This window comes from Pelodiscus sinensis, chromosome 2, assembly GCF_049634645.1.
Source record: "Pelodiscus sinensis isolate JC-2024 chromosome 2, ASM4963464v1, whole genome shotgun sequence".
NCBI classification, from domain to species: domain Eukaryota; kingdom Metazoa; phylum Chordata; order Testudines; family Trionychidae; genus Pelodiscus; species Pelodiscus sinensis.
In genome coordinates, this window is record NC_134712.1 from 201,010,657 (window position 1) to 201,035,076 (window position 24,420).

At 39.9% G+C, this 24,420-nt stretch overlaps 1 protein-coding gene across 4 annotated transcripts in view; it reads right to left on the bottom strand.

Annotated features, from left to right (window-relative positions):
• The window catches only part of ITGB8 (integrin subunit beta 8), a 96,300-nt gene that overhangs the window by 15,538 nt on the left and 56,342 nt on the right, over positions 1–24,420 (bottom strand). For 3 of the 4 annotated variants that reach the window (XM_014581219.3, XM_075922239.1, XM_075922240.1), the window contains 6 exons: positions 22,939–23,097; positions 13,189–13,284; positions 13,008–13,097; positions 9,881–10,021; positions 8,438–8,572; positions 3,355–3,760 (listed from right to left, as the gene is read on the bottom strand). In XM_014581219.3, coding sequence (XP_014436705.1) covers positions 3,355–3,760; positions 8,438–8,572; positions 9,881–10,021; positions 13,008–13,097; positions 13,189–13,284; positions 22,939–23,097 — 1,027 coding nt within the window. The remainder of the gene's footprint in view (positions 1–3,354; positions 3,761–8,437; positions 8,573–9,880; positions 10,022–13,007; positions 13,098–13,188; positions 13,285–22,938; positions 23,098–24,420) is intronic. The other variant, XM_006138342.4, reaches the window with a different exon arrangement.

Here is a 24,420-nt window from a genome sequence, read left to right on the forward strand (position 1 = left end):
CTGTTCCTATATCAGTGCAAATGTATGCTGTCACATGTGAACATAAGAACATAAGAACGGCCGGAATGGGTCAGACCAAAGGTCCTTCTAGCCCAGTATCCTGTCTGCCGACAGTGGCCAGCACCAGGTGCCCCAGAGAGGGTGGACTGAAGACAATGATCAAGCAATTTGTCTCCTGCCATCTCTCTCCAGCCTCTGACAAACAGAGGCCAAGGACACCATTTTATCCCCTGGCTAATAGCCTTTTATGGACCTAACCTCCATGAAATTATCTAGCTTCTCTTTAAACTCTATTATAGTCCTAGCCTTCACAGCCTCCTCTGGCAAGGAGTTCCACAGGTTGACTACACGCTGTGTGAAGAAGAACTTTCTTTTATTAGTTTTAAACCTGCTCCCCATTAATTTCATTTGGTGTCCTCTAGTTCTTCTATTTAGGAAACTAATAAATAACTTTTCTTTATCGGCCCTCTCCACACTACTCATGATTTTATAGACCTCTATCATATCCCCCCTCAGTCTCCTCTTTTCTAAACTGAAAAGTGCCAGTCGCTTTAACCTCTCCTCATATGGGACCCGTTCCAAACCCCTAATCATTTTTGTTGCCCTTTTCTGAATCCTTTCTAAGGCCAAAATATCTTTTTTGAGGTGAGGAGACCACATCTGAACACAGTATTCAAGATGTGGGCGTACCATAGTTTTATACAGGGGCAGTAAGATAGTCTGTGTCTTATTTTCTATCCCTTTCCTAATAATTCCTAGCATCCTATTTGCCTTTTTGACCTCTACTGCACACTGCGTGGAAGTTTTCAGAGATCTGTCCACGATAACTCCAAGATCTCGTTCCTGATTTGTCGTAGACAAATTAGCCCCCATCATACTGTACGTATAGTTGGGGTTATTTTTCCCAATGTGCATTACTTTACACTTATCCACAGTAAATTTCATTTGCCATTTTGTTGCCCAATCACTCAGTTTGGTGAGATCTTCTTGGAGTCCCTCACAGTCTGCTTCTGTCTTGACTATCCTAAACAATTTGGTATCATCTGCAAACTTTACTACCTCACTGCTTACCCCTTTCTCCAGATCATTTATGAATAAGTTGGAAAGGATTGATCCCAGGACTGACCCTTGGGCAACACCACTAGTTACCCCTCTCTAATCTGAAAATTTACCATTTATTCCTACCCTTTGTTTCCTGTCTTTTAACCAGTTCTCAATCCAAGAAAGGACCTTCCCTCTTATCCCATGGCCATGTAATTTACACAAGAGCCTTTGGTGAGGGACCTTGTCAAAGGCTTTCTGAAAATCCAAGTATACTATATCTACTGGATCCCCCTTGTCTGCATGTTTGTTAACCCCTTCAAAGAACTCGGAGGGTATGTCTACACTACCATCCTAGTTCGAACTTTTTTAAATGTCCGCTAGTGCGGACTCCGTGCCGTGCAGTTACACGCAGCACGGACTAGGTAGTTCGGACTAGGCTTCCGTTACGAGAAGTAATGGTAGTTCGGACTAGGAAGCCTAGTCCGAACTACCTAGTCTGTGCTGCGTGTAGCCGCGCGGCACGGAGTCCGCACTAGCGGACATTTAAAAATGGCGGCGCCCAGCTTTATGCAAATGAAGCCCGGGAAATTCAAATCCCGGGCTTCATTTGCAACTCCGGTTGCCTACATTACCACCCTAGTTTGAACTAGGGTGGTAGTGTAGACATACCCTAATAGATTAGTAAGACAGGATTTCCCTTTACAGAAACCATGTTGACTTTTGTCCAACAAATTATGTTCTTCTTCATGCTTCACAATTTTATTCTTCACTATTGTTTTGACTAATTTGCATGGTACTGAAGTTAGACTTACCGGTCTGTAATTGCCAGGATCGCCTCTAGAGCCCTTTTTAAATATTGGTGTCACGTTGGCTACCTTCCAGTCATTAGGTACGGAAGCCAATTTAAAGGATAAGTTACAAACCACAGATAATAGCTCAGCAATTTCCCATTTGAGTTCTTTTAGAACCCTTGGATGAATGCCATCCGGTCCTGGAGATTTGTTAACATTAACTTTTTCTATTTGTTCCAAAACCTCCTCTAATGACACTTCAATCCGGGACAGTTCCTCCGATTCATCACCCACAAAGGACGGTGCAGATTCGGGAATCTCCCCAACGTCCTCAGCCATGAAGACTGAAGCAAAGAAATAATTTAGTTTCTCTGCAATGTGCTCAGAGAAAAAAATCTTGCTGGTGCCAAGCTCACTGTACGTGCTAAATAACATGGCTGGAAACCAGGGAAGTGACACAGAAACCCAGCTGGAGAGTGGTTGGACTGTAACATCTCATCCCCGAAAGAAGTGGATGCCTGATACCTGAAAGGGGTACACTCTGAAGGGACTGGAGAAGGGCTTCAGAATGGGCAGCCTACTCAGCCACAGCAACAGTTACTGTAATGCTAAACTGGAATAATAATACAGAAGTCAGGAGTTGATCTAAATTTACACCACTGTACCTGTGACTTAAGTTTGACCCTCAGTGCACAGGTTGGGCACTATATGGAGAAGTGAAATTAAATACATGGATGCATTTTGTTGAACAGCACGGATTAAAAAAATTACAGAATAAATTATTTTAAAATAAATATTTAAATGTTACTTCCATTGAGGAAAAAAAAATTGGCTGGCAAATAACAATGGTACAGGGCACAGTCTGCCTCTTTGCTCCTGTTGTAATAGTCTTTTGACATTCATGTCACACTGCTACCTCAGGCAACAATTTTCATTTGTACCTTTGGTTGTGCACAAGATTTCACCCAAAGAATGGAATGAAGGTCTCAGGTACCAAATGAACAGCTCATTTGTTTTCATACTTCTCATATAGTCCTGTTTCTGACTTAGGTGTTTTGGGCTATGTTAGTATACTTTCTAGTATACAAAACTGAAGATCAACCTAAGGTCTATAATTATAGTATGCTATGCTATTGCATCTTCTGAATCCATGCCATAATGTAACCAGAGATGAGCCTGAGAGACAAAATCAGATGCAGAAAGATATTTCCCAAAGTTGATTGTGTTCACAGAGACTCAAATGTAGAAGTGGCTTCTCTTTTTTTATAGAAATATCCATGACAAAAGGATTATCATCTCTAGAAAAATAAGAGAATTTAGTCTTGATATTTTAAATTTGGAGATTGAATAGGTCCAGGGTTTTGCTTCAGACAATCTCAAAAGTGTAGAAAATTTTGAGTCAGCTGTAGTTAACAGAGGACGTCAGTCAGTGTTTGACAATCATATTCTTTATTGTTCGACTTCATACTGTATATAAACACATGACTGAGCAAAAACATACTTAAGTTCTGTAGCTTACCAGCACACAGGTTTCCATGGTAATATGGGCAAGAAAAGTCATCCATTTCACAGTATCTGCCATATACTTTGCCCAGTTTGGTTCTGTGACAGAGGCATTTTCCACCTATGCAGTCACCTTGACCACTGCAGATGGGCTGGTCTGGGTGTAATTTACATCTCTCAGAAGAAAACATATCTTCACTGGAACTACAGTTAGTGTCTTCACAATGGGTGCTTTCATCATCGAGAAAAGTTTCATCGGCACATATTCTGCTGTGCTTTGTACTGTCCTCACAATGACAGGCACAGTTTTTGTGTATATTAATTATAGTGGTTTCATTGAAACCAATAGGTTTGATTACCACATATTTTCTTCTTCCACTTGTACCACATCCTTTCATTGCAACTGACACATTAAAAAGCACCTAAGACCAAAACAAACAAACAAAAAAAATCCCTGCATTTATAAGGTAGTAATTGTTTCCTGGAAATGGTTTCAACATTCCATCAAAAATCAAAGAAATCCTACCACTTACAATACTTACCAAGCAATAAGACTGAAGACACAGTAACTACTTATGAATGCATAATATTTGTGTAATGACAAAAGTAACAAGTATTATGAAATTCAATCATACAGGATGATCAACAAGCTGCCTTTCATGTGGAACGGGCATGATACATTATCTGCAGAATGCAGATTTAAACAAAGGAATATAGAATTAGCAAAGGCAGCTGTTCCATTTCTAACTTCTGACACTGGTGTTAGAAATTTCCTTCTCTTGTTATGATTTATATTATGAGAGCTCCAGGAGCCTCGATCATAATCGGGACTCTGAAGAGCAAGGCACCAAATAGACACATCCCTGCCACTAAGAGTTTACAATTTATGCCAATATAAATTTATCAACCTTTCAGAGTTGCCTATTATCAGTGAGTTGATGTGTTGGCAAACTTTGTGACACTTGAAGACATAAATAAAAGTATTTGAACAGCATATACATGCCTGTTGCATGGTTAAGCCTGTAACATGACTTATACTTTTTGGCATTTCATCAACACTAGCCTACCAAATAAAAAAAGTTAAAATATTACATATCTGAAGGTTCACTATGCAATCTGAATGATACCATATATACGTATCCTTTGGAGAACTGATCTGGCTTTTATGCCTTCTGCATGAATGCTCTGGGTTAGGCCAGGCACAACACTGCTACTTGAAGATTATATAAACTTAGTTTCCAATATACAAAATATCACCGTGATCCCTAGCACTAAGTGTTGCTCACAGCCTAATGAATGCATGGGTGGGTTCTTCCCTTCATGACTTATAAATAAGTTAAAAGAGGAGGACAGACTGTACATAATGAGATCTTTCTGGCTGCTAATTTGTGCCCACTGCCAGCTAACAGAAACCAGTGAATCATCAAACCTTCTTCCACCAGACAAAAAGCCAGCTGGAGAGGGATTATGAAGATCTTCCTCTAAGAAATCTTCTACTACTTTCTAGTGGTAAGACATGGGAAAAACTCTCTTCAATTTCCTGGATCTTATACAAATGTAAAAAAAATAACAAGAACCAGCCTTAAGCTTGAGCATAGGATACATCTTACTCTTATCCTGTGATACAGCAAGCCTATGGGAACTTTTCATGGTTATCCAGCTTCCAGCAGGGGGCAGAAGGACAGATAGACTCAGAACATAGACCTGCAGAAAGCGAAAGTACAGTACAGGAGGCCCCTGACTTGTGACCACCTGAGTTCCGACCCCCTGCACATACAACCATTTTTGTAAGTGTGGAAGGGGCCGAAGCCCCCCGACTTACATCCTAGGCCCGCATTTACGAGGGCGCACGGCACCTATTATAAATGCAGGTTTGAGTAACGACGCCCCCGACTTGCGGTGCTTCCCCAGGAACCAATCGAATCACAAGTCGGGGGCCTCCTGAAGTGGTGCTGCAAATTACCTCTGCAGAGCCATCCTTTTTTCTTTTTGCACTTCTGCCAATGGATGCCCATACACTCTGATATGGCAGACCTCTGATTAACTAGCATCCATGACTTTTGGAAACCTTGTAGGCACTAGATACTTTCCCAGGGGTTGGGTCAACTGACTATTGAAACTTTCATTTCTATGGTACTGCCTATGGAGGGAACCAAGCATGGGAGCCTTTTCTGAAAATCTACTTAGCCTGCTAACTGGAAAGAGAATAATTTGATCTGTCTGTGTTCATAAGAGCAAGAATATAAACAGAAAGAAGGGGTGTTAAAAGAAAAGAAGGAAATGTTTTATTTTAGTGTTCCCTAGACTAAGTAGATTTGTAGATTTCTAAATTAAAGACCAGATGCAGAAAACATAAGAAACTGACTATTGTATTTACACAAGAAGTTTGGAATAAGTACGGGAAAGTAAAACTGCTTTCTCCTTTTCTTCTCCACCCACCTCTCTGACCCCCAGCTGGAGAAAGTCAGCCTTTGTTTGGCAGTTACAGCTATCTTGGGACCAGACTGAAGAAAGCCTCAGACCTGATTTGTACGTGGACAACATAGGGATGTTAGCAAGTAGTCAACTGGGGTATCGACTACTCGCTCCTCCCCTTCCCCACTGCCTCTCTGAGAAGCAACAAGGGGCAGGGGGACAGGAGCCAGTGATGGGGGGAGTCAGCTTAAAAGCTGGTTCTCCCCAGAAGTGTCTCCGTGGGGCCATCCTGCCCTCCCCGGCTGCCTCTATCAGAGGCAGCGGGGGCGGGGCGGGGCGGGTAGGGGACACTGCTGCAAAGCAACCTCTGCCTGCTGCAGGCCAAGGCTTGCTGTGGGCAGAGGCTGCTCCAACAGCAACCCCTATCCATAGGGGGTCCAAGCGCAGGGCTGGCCTTGCAATAAGGCGAACTGAGGCAGCTGCCTTAGGTGCCAGACTGTGGAGGGCACAACTACAACCCAGAGTGTAGAAAATTGTGTCAGCTGCTAGTGCATATGTATTCTCTCTGCTCTAGTTGCACAGAGATGGTGGAGTGCATCTGACAAAGTGGGTCTTTGCCCACGAAAGCTTATGCTCCAACACTTCAGTGTTGGAAGGTGCTACAGGACTCCTTGCCGCTTTTGCAGATTCAGACTAACACGGCTACCCCTCTGATACTTGACACAGAGATGGTGGAGTGCCATGAGAGGAGCAGAACAGGAAGAAGGCAGAATTGAGACCTTTCAAAGTTTTGGAACAAGCGAGTGGGCATGGGGGCGTCATTGAGCTCCCCGACTCCGGTGCCAAAATATTGTGGGCCGGCCCTGTCCCAGCAGGAAGGTGGGCCCCCCCACGGACAGGGGCTGCTGCCACCAAGCAGCCCCTGTTCGCGGCAGCTTGGGCTGGCTGTGTGCAGGGGCTGTTCCAGCAGAAGCCCCTGGCCACCGTGAACAGGGCCTGCCGGACTCCGTGCAAGCCAGGACCAAGCAGACCCAGCTCATGCTGGTTTGGGACGCTGCACCACTGCACTTCAAATGTAGTAAGTGCCTGGTGGCTCTTGCTATGTTTAAAATGCAGAGCTGCAGTGCATGTGGCTCCTGGAGCTGGCACAAGCTCGGATTGCTCAGTCCTGCCTTGAGCCGGCTCCTGGAACTACCCTCACTGTGGCTCTGCAGAGCGGTTCTTATTAACTAATCGTGTAGTTGATACAGATTGTATTGACTACACAATTAGCCAGATAACCACAATCCTTAGGACAAAAGAGTGAGAAAGGCTGTGCTTCTAAGCAGCAGGACACAGTATATTGTCTGTCTCCTGTGTTTTCTTGGTGCATGATCCTAAAATTGTGAGCTACATGTTTACATTATAAGTAGTAACATGCTTTTAGGGCACAGTATAAATACTATTAAACATTATGACAACCCTTACTGGTCAAGACAAGCTGAGCTGCCTGTATCCTGAAGTGATCACAGAATCTTCCAAAGCACAGAACAGTTGTGTGTTTTGGTAGGAGGGGAAAAAAGGAGGGTTGTGCAAGGAAAGGAATGTGAGAATTAAGGAAAAGTATTCTCCAAGTAAACAAATACTGAAAGGAAGATTTACTGTTAAGAAGTTAACCTCTGGAAGAGGGCTGATTTTCAGCTGCTGCTTGCTTTTAGGACCACTTTTGCTCTCTTTTACAATTAATTGGCTTTTTTTTTCAATTAAAGAGAAAGAGATAAACATTTATTTTTCTGTTCATTAGACAACAGAACTAATAACAATGATACTGCCTATGGCAAGCATAGATGGGAACATTGTGTGAGCTTAAAGGAAAAAACTAGCAAACCCATCTGGAACTAGTCATGCAAACAAAATCCACACAAGTATAAACCATGGTGTAATTTCTAAATTTCACAAAGCAAATCCACTGATTTGTGGCTGTATGCATACATACAGAGACACAAGTGACATTATCTAAGCTACATACACTTGGTAACAGGAATAGAACTCCTTGATCTTGCACTCCAAAAACAAACAAAACAAAAAAACCCCCCACAAACCTCTTCTTAATGAGCTAAATAAATTACCTTGCTAAAGATAAAAATGCATGTCCAAATAGAACTAATTACATCACTAGAGATAATGCTCCAGGTGGGCATTGACTCTTTAATCTGATTTACACATTTTACCAATTACCAGGATCTCTGGGCATATATAGAAGATACACTTTTTAAATAAAGAAACAGGGGGTGGAGGGAAAGCTCCAAGCCATGGCCAAGCACTTCTCCGTCTCCCTCTAAATGACTCTTCCCCTCTACTCACATATCTTTAAGGCTTTTCAGCTGAAGAAACCTTTCATATAGAACATGAGCACATTCAGTAATGGGCTCTGGGGAATAGTCCTCATAAATATTATTTATGGTTGACAACAATGCTTTGAGCTTTATCTCCATGAGACGCGTGAGAAGAAACATTAGCTTTTGATTTCAAATAAAGTTCAGGAGAAATACCTCCAAGGAGAATGCAGAGAGTTCACGGCCAAGAACATAGAAATCTACTTTTAATTCTAAAAACATCCTAGAAGATACCATGAAACTGAAATCTAATAAAAGAAAAATACAATAAATGGCTAATTTCCTTTGAGACTGAGAAACTCAACATACTTCGTCGTTATAGGCCACATTTTTACATCCTTCCATGCCTGCTCTTTTACTTCCATCAGGACAGATTGCAGTTATGTTAAAGTGTAGATCTTGGATCTGGTTATCCACCTGAATTTTCACTTCAGAGATTAGTTTCTGTAATAAAAAAGAATTTTTAATTACATTGCATTTCAACATATAATAATATGAGCTAATGTTTAAAACATGAGCATGTTTGACTGAATGGATTTAACTGAATTGTATAAATCTTGTTTGTCTGAATAAAAGGAATGAATTAAGCATTTGTTTTCCATATAAACTCAGTTATAGTCCATATGCATGAAATTAGTTAGCTAGCAAAGAAAAAGATAAAAACAGTAACAAACCTAACATATCTGTAAAAAATGCAGAGTCCTATGGCACCGTACAGACTAACAGATTTATTAGGGCATAAGCTTTCATGAGTAGAACCCACTTCATCAGACGAATGTAAGATTACCCACAAAAGTTTATGCTCATGTGTTGCTCATGTTCATTCCAGTATAAGTGTGTGCATGTTGTATGCAACATCACCGGATGTTTTTCCTCTAGTGGAATCCATTAGGTTGGCATCTAACCTCCAGAGAATCTAGCCTCTGCTCTTGCCTATTAGCATGAGGCTTGGGTAAAAGATGGGTAGAAAAATGTCCTGGTTAGTGTGATATGAAACCACTTTCAGAAGGAAGGACAGATGTGGATGAAGTTGGACCTTGTCTACAGAGCCCTGTGCAGATACAAAATCCACATCCATATCTGCAAAAATGAGCTACAGATATCTGCATCCACAGATGTGGATACCAATGGATACTAAACATATCCGTGGATTTGCAGGGCTCTCCTTGCGTATGAAGAAAACAGTATACGGCAGTTCAGAGGTGAGGGCCATTGGCTCTGACTGTGGCCCTGTCAGTCTTGACAGTACCAAAGAGGCAGGGGTAGGTGCACATGTGGATACAAATGCTCTAATCCCTTCCAGAATCAAGCATAGATTGGATTTGAAAATATAGACCAGCCATTCACCTCTGTGTGGAAGGCTGTGTGGAAAGCCAAGACTGCAGCTAAGTGAACCCTGATGGACAATACCACAAGAAATTCCTTCTTCAAATACAGCAGTATAATGGGCAGTCAGGCTTCCAAAGGAAGGGTCTTTCTCCGCAGCGACCACAGGGTAAAAGTCTTTCACTTAGCCAAATATGCTGTTCTAGTTGACTGCTTTCTGATACCCATAAGGAAGGCTTGCACCAGTGCTAAGCAGCCTTTTTCTGCCTCACACAGCCATGAAGCTTCCAAGCCATCTAGTGTAGGCATCAAGTCAGGCAGCACCAGAAGGCTGACAAGTGTCTCTATCAAGAGAGCCAGCAAGATCACGAAACAATGTTGGCGTGCCAGTGCTATAAGGATTGTGTGTGCCTTGACCCTCCTTACCTTGAACAACCACCACTTCTGCTCTGGTCGTATGGACCACTTGTGATGATTGGCGAAAGATCTGCTCAGGAAGTCTGTCAGCCTGTTCTGAGTGCCTGGTAGGTAAGCGGCTTCCCAGGCTTCCCATAGCCTCAATGCTTCCTGGCATAAGGGAGAAAAGTGAGCCTCCCTTTGTTTGTTTGTGTAAAACGTTACGGTTGTGACATGAATTTGCCATGTAAGTTGTAACAAAATGCCTGACAGGCTATCCGTGCTGTTCTTAATTCCCTGACACTGATATGTAGGGTTAATTCTTCTGGCATCATGAGGGGGGCCCAAGTGGGCTCCCCATTCCATGTCCGAAGCATTGGAACCTAAAGACAATGAAGGGGTGCCATCATAAGGTTTGCTTGTGGAATGTTGCATACCATTTGAAGCTTTGGGACCAAAGCATGTCTGCAGCCCCAGGGAACACAGGAGCTTAGAAGTACTCTATCTTAGCTATCTGTTGATGAATGATTAATTGAACTTACTCACATTAAGGAGTATTTGCATGCAGAGTAAGAGAATGACAAGGTTAAAGCAACCATCATAGAAGGGAAAAAAGAACTGAGGAGGTAGTTAGGCTTGTGACTTTATACCATACCACTCCAATGGGCACCAGAATTGACCCGAAAAATACCACCAGGGGAAAAAACTTCTGGTGACGGTGCATGTGACATGCTCTCACCTATATTAGAATAGATGTAAGCACGCACTTGAATATTAGGGTATCCATATTAAAGTTTTCTTCTATTTTAAATAGTTTTGTGACTATGTATATGACCACTGAAAAACCTATTGTAACGACTGTGCAACAAAAACTGGTTATTGTAGTGACAATAATGTCTTAACAGCAGTCTTTAAATAAAAGAGCAAGTCTGCATCTTTTGTTATCTAGCAGGAAAAGTTTCAAATTATCTCGACAGTTCCACTTCTGACATTTTGCATCTGCTTATGAAAAAGTTTCTCAAGTCTCAGGTTATTCTAAAATCTATACTGGATTAGACTGACTGATTTATTCAGGACAGATGGTATTAAGCAGGCAACAAGCCAATCCTCATTGGGTACTTCAGTGCAACTATTGTATGAATCAAAATACCAAACATCATCAAAAATTGTCTGCCTGTTCATTTTAGTGGAAATATTGCTTCTATTTGATTTATGACAGATTTATTAAAAATGGGGATGTAAGGGACGAATCGAGCAGTCGAGTAGTTGCATAATTTTATCAGATAGTCCAGTAGTTGCTTCCCTCTTTACTTCTCTATCAGAAGCAGCAAGTGGGGGGAGCAGGAGCCGGTGCTGGAATCAGCTGTCTCAGCTCGTGCGGGGTCCCCCCACTTTACTTCAGCCTTTTAAATGTATTAAGAGCCTGCTGGCTGTTAATACATTTAAAAGGCAGAGCTGCAGTGAGGTTAGCTCCTGGAGCCAGGAGCTAACCCCTCTGTGGCTCCCCCCACTTATCAACTGATTGATGGAAATTCCATCAACTAGTCAATTAGATGATTAAAGTAAATTTTAACATCCCTAATTAAAACTGATTGTTAGAAACTAGTATCTGTACAATAGTGACTCATCTAGGGTATTTTAGCCAAGGATTTTCAGCTAGTGTTTTCCATAAACAAGTCAATAGATTTCCCTGCTTAGAACACAAGTGCAAAAGGCCGATTATCTAACATTCACAATACATTTATTTTCTTATATAATTATATTTGCTTTCAGGAAGACAAAACATTCAAGTCATTCAAAACATTGTGTAACACACATGGTAAGACCATGTTAAAAACTGAAAGTACCAAATCCACATAATATTAGGATTAAAAATAATTAAAATAATAATAATAAAAAAAAACCAGTACAAGAGGAGAGAGTGGGTGGATAAAGCAGGAAAGTCCCAAAGAACCGTCTCTGAAATAAAAACATTACATTGTGAAATTTTCAGTTTCTATCATTGCATATCTGTTCAGGAGCATCTTCTAGAAATTGGGATGGAATATTTAATGACTAACACAAATGTGCCACATTACTGATTAGAAACTGTTAACAAGTAATAATCCACGGATACTACAGCATGTTAAAGAGGACAGTTGCCTTAATCAAATGCTGCTTAGCATACACCTTAGGAGTTTTCTGGAGTTTCAAAATTAAGCATTTTAACATTATGAGAGACGGCATGACACAGAGATTAAATTCACTGAAATAAACTGATTTATATGAATTCAACCACCGCTGCCTTTGTCTGGCATTCACTATTGCATAATGCCTGCTTTTAACATCATTGCAAGTTAAATATGCACTGACATACTTTACTGATTTATTTGATATGCTTGACAATCCTCAGACCTAAAAAGATAATGGTTTGTAAAACTTTATCCTGGCATGAAAGATGGCAAATGCTCTAATATCTTTTTGTAAATCCAATCTTAACATAATTATCCTGTTATGGCAAAACCTACTTTAAGACTATATCACAAGTGGACATCAGTGAGTAAGACACTCTCAACTCCTAGAAGTTAAAAAATGTTGTAATATACAGTCATATCATAGATACAATGTATATTGTTTTATATTATATTTCTGAGCCTTTATGTAATATTGATTTTGGGAAAAATAGCTAAAAAAGAATGTACGCATGTGGAAAACAAAATAAGTAAAAAATAAGAGAAAAAGGAGAGAACAGATTGAGAACAGAATAGTAAGAGGAAGAAATAAAGAGAAAACAAAAAAATAAAAATGAGAGAAGGCAGAAATGATACAAAACTGTTAAGGAAGGCAGAGACACAGAAAACACTTCCTAAGAAGTAGCGTGCCCACAAGTGCAAAGGTTCCCCTTGAACAATTAGGAGCAATTAAGGCACCAATAAAATGAGAACCCATCCTAACCATCAGATGGTTAGGTCACTTTAATGTTCTTCAGTTATGGACCTCAGATTGTGAATTTCAAAGGATCCAGGAACCCAACCACTATTGACTTTCAATAGTATTTGGGAACCTAATTCCCCTAGGTACTTTTGAAAATCCTCGCTTTCGGCTGTAGTTTATTACATGTAAGAGAACTGCACAAATAAGGAAAAGAAACTATACAAAATCCTCATGAGAAACATACCTGATAGGCTTCTACCACCAAATCATTGAGATTAGCTGCTTGTGATTCTATCTGTCTTGCAACAGTACCAGGCAACAGAGGCAAAAGATCCTATGAAAAATGCAATCATTTATTCACAATTACAATCTTTATATTTTACTTTTTAAAAAGCAATCAGTAGCAATTATGACTTTTAACACACCTTATACCAGTGAAACTGGTTTCCTTGAACTGCAAAGATAACATTGATGTTGTTGTCTATGAGTTTTTCAGAAAGTTGCCCAAGCGATGGATGTTCCTGAAAAATATGATCAATATAAAATACTGCAGGTAGACAAAACTAATATTAATCATTTTCTGTGGCCTCTGAGCAGTGAAATAAACATACATGGGAATTATTCCAATCTTTGAATACTTAACAAAAATAAAGCTAAACACACATGATGCATGAGAAAGCATAGGGAACTAATTAGGACTTGAGCCAATAATTCCCAACCCTTTGACAGAGACACTATCTTCCTTTGTATTGCTTTATGGACTCTGATCCACTGATGCCAGGCCCTGGTATCATGGCTGTTACCTATTAAACTTCCTTCCCCTTACCTCTCTTGTATTGCTCTGTGCTGGTTTTCTCCTGCCACTATCCCTCTCTTGTCTTGTTTTTCACCCTCTTTTTGATTGTTTATTGTTTCCCTTCTTTTGTTTGCTCCTAGGCTTCTACATTCTCTTGTTCACCAAAGGACAACATGCTACTAAAGATGATGAAAGTGGTAAAGACATATATGAAAAGTTGGGACATTTTTTGGTGTTTCAATAAGAGCAGGCTGCATATGCCTGTTATTGACAAATGAGGTGGCCCTGGAAGCAGAGAAGAGCTGGTGCTAGTAAGCTGTTGCTTTCACTTGCCACATGGAGGGAAGGAAGGAAGCTCATAATTCAACCACAGGAAGATGCACCTTATCCATAATTATTGGAGTAAAATAATAGGATTTTGTAGAACCCATCCCTTTCTTCCTATTCACATCACTCCCACCCACCTGTGACTAAGAGAGCACCACTCCTGGGACCCACCACTCAGGCAGAGAAAAAATGGCTAGATCAAACTTGTAAGTCCCAGCAAGGAAATTGACAAGGGGAATTGACTTTTCTGTATATATTTCAGCAAACTTCTGAATAAAGGCTATCTTGATAACCTCATGTGGCATTTTTACAAAACTCCTACAGTACAGACTGTTGTAGAAAAACAAATTAGAAAACTGAAAGAAATACAACTTCCTTTATAAAACAGGACCACCCAAGCAGCACCATTGGTCTGTATCAATGTGGGTAGGAGGAAGAAATTGTGGAGATGTTATTTATTCGAATCACTATGAGATACAAATGGGAAGACTAATTGTATGATTTCAGCTGCAATAGCTCCTGTTTATATTAGCACAGCAGCATAACATGCTGGGTGCAACAGTGCTTAGCTTCACTCAGAACAAGTGCAGTCACAACAGCAGACTGAAATCCTATTCACCAAAGGAGGAATTGTGTGAGTGGATTCAACGTGTTTTTTATAGAGTTACAATATCAAAATACTTTTGTATAGACAAAGCTTAGTACGGCTGGTGAAATGCAGTTTGAGAATCTGGCAGAATTCACTTTTGGCTGAATTCTAAAAAATAAGGAAAACAACTGTGAAAGGATCAAAACGGTTTTGAATCAAAACTGAATTTTTTTCAGTGGGGGAAATTTTTAAAAACATTAATTATGGTTCAAAAGAAACTATTTTCCCTGGAAAATTTTTGATCACTGAACTCAAAAATCAATTATTCCCTCAGCTCTATTTCTGAGTTTGTGCAACCCAGGCCAGGAGTCAAACTGCAGTAACAAAAATTCAAACAAAGTCAACAAGAGGCAAATCTGAAATCAGTGGCAAAACTCTTATGTTCTGTGGGAGCATGATTGGGCTCCTAGGCCTGATGAAACACTCACTCATACAGGGCTCAATGAAGTCTTATGCAAGTAATGGATTGAGTCCCAAGTTTGTAGCTGGTTAATTTATGAGTGCAACCTACAGGTTACCCAATTTTTCATTTTACCTCATTGTAATGCCCAAATTTGTTACATCATGTATTAAAATGTCATTTTAGATGAGTTTGAAAAGCCTTTTCTTATTTTTTTAAAGGCCAAAGTAAAAAATGTCAACAGAAATTTTTAGAGAATAAATTTTCTCTGACATTACAAACATATTATAATGTCATAACAAGGCACAGCTGGCAACAGGATTAGTCATCTACATCCTTTTGCTTCCTGTAAGAATTTTAGTATGTTTCATGCATTTTATCTTATCTTTTCTCTCTATTATTCAGGAAATTGTACTCTCTTTTAAGACAGCCTTTCTAGTTCTAGATACATCATTGTTTTCCCCCTACTCGAACCTACTGTTTTCTTGAGTTTAGAAGATAATTATCAGAGATACTAAATATTTTATGGTAAAGGGGAAGGAGTGAACCAAGGACATTTCTAATTAAAAAAGGGAAGAATGTCCTTCCTTCACATCACTCATAGTTCTTTGGAACCTTAGTAAAAGCCAGAAAGAAGCAAAGGAAAAAAGGAAACAATTTCAGTCTTAAAAGTGAATATTTTAAATATAAATACAGTGGAATTCTCTTAACTGGCTCAGCTAAGTGAAAACAGAAATACACCAAATACACTCTTCTCTTATTCCTCCTTTTACTTAGAGAGGCCAGCAGGAATATAGCCTAATGGCAAATGGTTCTTCTACTTCGTAAAAATATTATTGGAAAGTAATCTATAAGGAAGCAGAATGAAACCAAACACAAATAATTGTCAGTACTTTTTGTTTTGTAGATTTTTTTAAATGAGGAAAAATGTTCATGCCTTCTTTCTAAACCAAAACAGGTTTTGTTTTGTTTTGGCGTGTTTTTTTAAAAAGTCAGATCTATGTACTTTTTTCTTAGAAGGGTCCATAGATAACTATAGGAGTAGTAGGATTATTACAGATATCAAGAAAGTAAAACAATCTATGGAGAGGAGGAAGACTATTTTTTTCAGGTTTTATAATAGCTTATTAAAAAGTGAGTCCCCCCAGTCCCTTGATTGAAGGAGGAATAAAAGGAAACCTCCATCAACAGGGTTCTGAGATGTGACAGCCCTGATATTCCTACAGTAATTGGAAAAACAGAAAGACTAATCAATCAGTGTTCCCAGGTGTTCTATATGCAACAAATAGCATCAATCCCTATCTCTCCCAAAACTTTGCTGGTCATCCCTAGAAGAAACTGCAACTAGAAATCTGATCTATTAAAAGGGCAGGCAAGCAGCCGGTAGTGCAAAACTGACCTAAAGCACTATTAGATATTTTCCATCTCTAAGATCAGGCTGGCAGGGACCACCAGACATACTAGGTACTCTGGATTAAAAACTAGAGAAAAACAAAGCAGTTCTTTGTGTAGGAAACTGCATGGCAACCTTGCATGTATACATGTTATACTGCTGCATCACGTTTATTCCAAAAAGTCTTGATATTGTGAAAGATTCATGGTGTAAAGAAACTTTTTCCCATGTCTGCTGTTACACAACTTCCCACATTTCTGCTCACATCAGCCAATGGCAGAACTAGAAAGAGGGTTAACAGAGCAGTTATATCAAAACATGCCTCATTGTGGGAAATCCATGGATAACTTGATTTGGGAATTTAAACCTACTGCCTATTCCACAATAATTCCTCCACCAAAATTCATGTCAAAATTTGACTCCAGCTGGAAGTATCCTGCACAGAAGAGTAAAACCCCAAAAGCCTTTACTTCAGAAAGATGAGTTAAAACTCCTGCAATCAGCAGCCATCCTGGCTTAATAAAGTAGCCATTTTGTTTTGTTTTGTTTTATACAAAACAAAACTGAAAACTGAAGTATCAACTAAATTCTCAGTAATCACAGAAAACAATGCATTTGCTTTGTAACAGATGGACTATCTATAACATCAGAAGGGCCTCGGGCACCAGAGGAAAAATCTATATTTAAAACAACTGTTTAATATAAAGAGCCAAATTCTCCTCTGTTATAGTAGTGCAACTCCTTGGAACTAAAAAGATATTATTATTCACAAGTATATAGTCTTTTGTTCTGAAGCCAGTGGATTACTTTCATGAAACAGATTAAATGGAATGGTTGTTTACATCACTGGATCAGTATAACAATCCTGAAACCAAAACAGGCTAGCCAAAGGGGAATAAACAAGTCTAATAAGCAAAGGGAAATATACAAAAGGTGACGGGAGTCAATTAATGAAAGGACATTTGATAATTTGAAATCCAAACAGCCTTTCAGTCAGTCTGCCAAGCTTCTAAACACCCACTTGTTCTCAGAAGCATTTCAGCTTAATGATCACACAACACAAAGTGGCTATTCTGGTACTTTACTGTGACATTCCTACATACACTGGACTTTTGGGATCAAAGTCAGGCCTGGCATACAAAGGTGAGATTTCTATTGATTTCATGGGGATAACTGCCATCTTACACTATAGCTAAATGGGTGTCTTACAATATGAGCTCCTAGAGGCAGCAATGTTACCTGTTAGCAACATTTATCTCATGGACAATGCTATGTTGCAAGGGCACTGCATAAACCAAAGACTCACCTGTCATTTCATATTTCTGGTCACTGCTTATTTGTAATGTATGGATTAGGCAGTGATTCCTACTCCCCCAATTAAACTAAGATTAACCAATTTCACTAACCCCTACAAATCTGAGAAAATCTGATTTCCAAAACTGTAGAATCTTTCATACATTACTGAAGATGACTTTTGAAAGCTAAAACAAGTCTGCTGAATATAAACAGTTTATCGTTGGATGCCAGTGTATTTGATGTATTTTTTGCATGAATACATAAAAGAGTAAGCATGTTGAATTCAGATGTATCTAAATATGTGCTAATTCTTTAAAGCCCTCTGGCACAGGACTCCTTTAAGTGTGCCAAGGTTGAATTAGTTTTTTACTATTATATACTAGCCAATTAGCCCATCATAAGACTGGATTTTCAGGTCTTCTCTCCTGAGCGCTCTCGCTCCGTGTCTCTCTCTCTCTCTCTCCTCCTACTGCCTATCCCCCCTCTCTCTCAGCTCTCCACCTCCTCCTGCCTCTCACTCCCCCTTTCTCTTCTCCTCCTTCTCCTGCCTCTCTCTCCCCTCCGTCTCTCCCCGCCCCTCTTCCCCTTCCCCTTTCCTCCTGCCGTGGCGCTTGGCTGAGTGCTGCCTGCCACGACGGAGAGGGGCAGGGCGGTGATGTATACGGCCAGGGGGCGGGGCCATGTACGTCACCGCCCTCTTTTCCCCTCCCACTGCGGGGAGTTAAAAAGTGGAAGTTATATCCTAGGGAGGAAAATAGAAAGGAGCATAAGCTCTGACAAATTAAGTGTAAAAATATAATAAGGAAAGCTAAAAAAGAATTTGAAGAACAGCTAGCCAAATACTCAAAAAGTAATAGCATAATGGTTTTTTAAGTATATCAGCAGCAGAAAGTCTACTAAACAACTAGTGGGACTACTGGAAAAAGGAAATGCTAAAGGAGCACTCAAAGATGGTAAGGTCGTTGTGAAGAAACTAAATGAACAGTTTGCTTCAGTCTTCATGAGGCTGTTAGGGAGATTCCCAAACCTGAACAATTATTTTCAGGTGACAATTCTTAGGAATTGTCCCAGATTGAGGTGTCATTAGAGGAAGTTTTGGAACAAACTGACAAACTTAACAGTAACAAGTAACCGGGACCAGATGATATTCACCCAAGAGTTCTGAAAATACTCAAATGTGAAATTGCAGAAATATTAACTGTGGTTTGTAACCTATCCTTTAAATCAGCTTCTGTACCTAATTACTGGAAGATAGCTATTATGGTGTCAATATTTAAAAGGGGCTGTGGAGGTGATCCTGGCAGTTACAGGCCAGTAAGTTTAACATCAGTACCGGGCAAATTAGTTGAAACTATTAGGTGAACATAGGTGAACACATAGGTGAACATAATTTGTTGGGGAAAAGTCAAGATGGATTCTATAAAGGGAAATCATGCCTTAATAATCTACTAGAGTTCTTTGAGGGGGTCAACAAGTGTGTGGACAAGGGGGATCCCGTGGATACAGTGTACTTAGATTTTCAAAAAGCCTTTGACAAAGTTCCTCATCAGAGGCTATTAATTAAAGTTAGTTGTCATGGGATAAAAGGAAAGGTCCTCTCATGGACTGATAACTGGTTATAAGACAGAAAACAAAGGGCAGGAATAAATGGTAAATTTTCAGAATGGAGAGAGTTAACTAGTGGTGTCCCCCAAAAGTCCATACTGGGACCAATCCTATGTAAATTATTTCTAAATGATCTGGAGAAAGGGATAAACAGTGAAGTGGGAAAATGTGCAGATGATACTAAACTGCTGAAGAGAGTTAAGACCAAAGCAGACTGTAAAGAGCTTCAAAAGGATCTCACAAAACTAGGTGATTGGGCAACAAAATGGCAAATTAAATTTAATGTTGATAAATGCAAAGTAATGCACATTGGAAAAAAATCCCAACTATACATATAAAATGATGAGGACTAATTTAGCTATAGCCAACCACTCAAGAGATCTTGGAGTCATTATTTATAGTTCTCTCTGTAGACTCAACGTGCAGTCGCAGTGAAAAAAGCAAACAGAATGTTGGGAATAATTAAAAAAGGGATAGAGAATAAGACAGGGTATGTCTACACTACCCCACTAGTTCGAACTAGCGGGGTAATGTATGCATACCGCACTTGCTAATGAAGCCCGGGATTTGAATTTCCCGGGCTTCATTAGCATAAGCGGGGAGCCGCCATTTTTAAATCCCCGCTGCTTCGAACCCCGTGCAGCGCGGCTACACGGGGCTCGAACTAGGTAGTTCGGACTAGGTGCCTATTCCGAACTACCATTACTCCTCGTGAAACGAGGTGTACCGGTAGTTCGGAATAGGCACCCTAGTCCGAACTACCTAGTTCGAGCCCCGTGTAGCCGCGCTGCACGGGGTTCGAAGCAGCGGGGATTTAAAAATGGTGGCTCCCCTCTTATGCTAATGAAGCCCGGGAAATTCAAATCCCAGGCTTCATTAGCAAGTGCGGTATGCATACATTACCCCGCTAGTTCGAACTAGCGGGGTAGTATAGACATACCCACAGAGAATATCTTATTGCCTCTATATAAATCCATGGCATGCTAACATCTTGAATACTGCATACAGATGTGGTTGCCTCATCTAAAAAAAGATATATTAGCATTGGAAAAGGGCTACAAAATGATTAGGGGTTTGGAACAGGTGCCATATGAGGAGAGATTAAAAACACTGGGATTTTTCAGTTTAGAAAAAGAGGAGACTAAGGATACGTCTACACTAGCGCCCTAGTTCGAACTAGGGAGGCTAATGAGGGCGACCGAAATTGCTAATGAAGCGCGGGATTTAAATATCCATGAGGTTTAACTGTTAATTCGAACTGAGGAGTTTAATCTCGGAATTGTGCTTCTCTGCCGCATGTAGACTCAGGCAGTTACTTCGGGCTAGTCAGTTTCCAAAAATGGCAACTGGCCGGGAATATGCTAATCAAGCACGGGATATTTAAATCCCGTGCTTCATTAGCAATTTTGGTTGCCCTCATTAGCCTCCTTAGTTCGAACTAGGGGGCTACTGTAGACGTACCCTAAGGGAGGATATGATAGAGGTCTATAAAATCATGATGGGTATAAATAAATAAGGAAAAGTTCTTTACTTGTTCCCATAACCTAAGAACTAGGGGTCACCAAACGAAATTAATAGGTAGAAGGTTTAAAAACAAACAAAAGAAAGTTTTTCTTCAAGCAGTACACAGTCAACTTGTGGAACTCCTTGCCAGAGGATGTTGAGAAGACCAGGACTTCAAGGGTATGTCTACACAGCAACATTTATTTTGAAATAACTATAATTATTTCAAAATAACTTAGTCTGCATCCACACAGCAGGCAGGTATTTCAAAATAATGTCAAAAATACTGTTGAGCTGGATAACTTCTTACTCCGACTCCTGTAACCCTCATAGTACAAGGAGCAAGGGAAGTCGGAGGAAGAGTGTTCTATTTTGAAATACGTAGGCTGTGTCTACACTGGGCCACTTATTCTGGAAAAGCGGCTGCTTTTCCGGAATAACTTGCCAGCTGTCTACACTGGCTGCTTGCTTTTCCAGAAAAGCAATGACGATCTACTGTAAAATTGTCAGTGTTTTTCCGGAAAAACTATGCTGCTCCCGTTCGGGCAAAAGTCCTTTTCCGGAAAAACTGATCCGGAAAAGGGCCAGTGTAGACAGCACAGTAGTCTTTTCCGCAAAAAAGCCCTGATTGCGAAAATGACAATCGGGGCTTTTTTCCGGAAAAGCACGTCTACATTGGCCACGGACGCTTTTCCGGAAAAAGTGCTTTTCCGGAAAAGCATCCTGCCAATGTAGACGTGCTTTTTCCGGAAATACTTATAACGGAAAACTGTTCCGTTTTAAGCATTTCTGGAAAAGGGTGCCAGTGTAGACGTAGACGTACTGTATAGACACTCCCAATTTCAAAATAAGCTAATTTGAAATATGCTACGCTATTGATGTAGTTCAATTTGCGTAGCTTATTTTGAGTTAAGCCCTGCTGTGTAGACATGCCCTAACAGAGTTCAAAAAATAACTAGACAAGTTCATGGAGGTTAGGTCCATCAATGGTGATTAGCCAGGATGGGTAGGAATGGTGTCCCTAGCCTCTGTTTGTCAGAGGCTGGAAATAGATGACAGGAGAGGGGTCACTTGATGATAACCTGTTCTGTTCATTCCCTCTGGTGCATCTGGCATTGGTCAATGTTGGCAGACAAGATACTGGGCTTAATGGACCTTTGGTCTGTAACAGTATGACCACACTCATGTTCTTAAGATTCCTGCAAATTCCTAGCATATTCTCATACAGAGTAATGTAACAGAATGATCATTCCCCTTCTTCCCTTTTACATTCTGTACAACAGATACAGATGATCTATCAGATGGTAACTTACCTGCTGAAAATACCCTATTATATTGTGCTGCTCAGAACATGCCTGACCCCGCCAAAAGAGTTACTGAAATATTTTACATCAGATAGAAAGCATGTCAATAATTTTATTTCCATCACACTTGTTCTTGGGTCCTACATGCTCCTTACTGAGGAAAATATTAATGTTTTACTAATTTAATTTGAAGTGTCAATTTAATAAGAACATAAGAACGGCCATACTATGTCAGATCAAAGGTCCATCCAGCCCAGTATCCTGTCTTCCAACAGTGATCAATGCCAGATGCCCCAGAGGGAGTGAACAGAACAAGAAATCATCATGTGATCCCTCTCCTGTCATCCATTTCCAGCCTCTGACAAACAGAGGCTAGGGACACCATCCCTACCCATCCTGGCTAATAGCCATTGATGGATCTAACCTCCATGAATTAGTCTAGTTCTATTTCAAACTCTGTTAAATTCCTGGACTTCACAACTTTCTTTGGCAAGGAGTTCCATGGGTTGAGTATGTACTGTGTGAAGAAAAATTTCCTTTTGTTTATTTTAAACCTGCTACATATTAATTTCATTTGGTGACCTCTAGCTCTTATATTATGAGAACAAGTAAATACATTTCTTTATTCACATTTTCCACATCAGTCATGATTTTATAGACATTTCATATCCCCCCCCTTAGTCTACTCTTTTCTAAGCTGGAAAGTCCCAGTCTCTTCAATCTCTCTTCATATAGGACCTGTTCCAAACCCCTAATAGTTTTTGTTGCCCTTTTCTGAACCTTTTCCAATACCAATACATCTTGAATATTTGGCAATATTTAATGTCAAATTAAAATCTTGATATTTAAATTTGACAATGCATTGGGTTCCCAAAGGTAAGACCGTATGACATATACCTTACCATGCTTGTTGCTTTGATGTACACATTATCTTTCAGATGGCAATTTCCATCATTGGGAATTACTATCCCAGCCAATTTACTATCAAGGGCCAGATGAGAGGTCTGGTCTGTCATCACAAGAAGTAATCGCTTTGCTTCTTTGCGCCAGCCAATATGGCTCTAAAAGAAAAAAGTAAGAATGAGAATGGAATGTAACTCTTTTAATTCTATAATAGCTAAATATGAACATGGAAGTCCATTTTAAGTCTACTTTCAGGTACTGCATTGTTTAAAAACAAATCATAAGAACTGAAGCACACACTCAAAAGCAGATAAAGTAGTTAAAGTACTAATTCTTCACATACGGGGCTGGGTAGTAGTCCTGATCCTGCAAAGCACTTATGTGAGGAAAGTTCTGCACATTTAAATGCTATGCAGGATTGAGGCCCAGAGTTAGCAAGTCCACAAGAAATGATAGTTTCAATCTAACTTGAAGCAGATGGATTTATTATCCATTGACTTATTTTCCTCTCTCTGACTTTTTTTTAAAGACACATCACACATAAAAATTGGATCAGAAATATGTGTGTGGAATATGTGTTGATACAGTAAAACTGCCTGCTTCCGTTGTGATGTTAGTACCTACCAACTAAGCTGTACAGTGCTTGTAAAATTCCTTGATTCAAGATCACTACATACAGAAAACAAAACAAAACCCACACAAATTCTCTGAATGAATGTAACACATTTTTAATATGCTTAATGATACCATAGTCAAAATAAGAGAAACTCTGATTTTTGTAAATTCCTTCTACTACACATCTTCTCTAACGGGACACTACACATAGCATTAATTAAGATATTGCACCATTCTACTAAACAAAGTTTAACAAGAAAAAAAATCACAACTATCAATATCATCATGACCCAATGCTGTCAAGACTCTTGTCTATACAGTATCCAGCAGTGGTTCCAGTCCCGAAGGACTTACTTACTTTGTTGGCAGTTTTGCCTGAGTAATGACTCACTTTGAGTAAGTGCCTTACTTGAGCAAAGGCTCCAGAATTTGCCTCAATTATTTTTCTGTAACATTATAGATTTCTGGAAAATAACATTGATAGCAATTTACTTCTTCCTTAGTTTTTAATAGATTCTAAGGGCAAAAGAGTCCATTATGATCATCTGCTCTGACTGCCTGTGTTACTCTTTCCAGGGTAAACATCCCTGAAATAATACCTAGAGCATATCTTTTGGAAAAAAGTCCAGTCTTGATTTTTAAAATGATCAATGATGGAGAATCCATGATCCTTGGTAAATTGTTCCAATGTTTAATTATTCTTACCATTACAAATCTGGAGTGTGTAAGAGCACCAAATAGGTAGCATACTTCTGCTACATTAACTATGATATGCAAGCCCTCACTGGGGCCGTGTCCAGACTCAGGGTTTTTTTCGGGAAAAGTAGCCTTTTCCCGAAAAAACTTCCCCTGCGTCCAGACTCAAG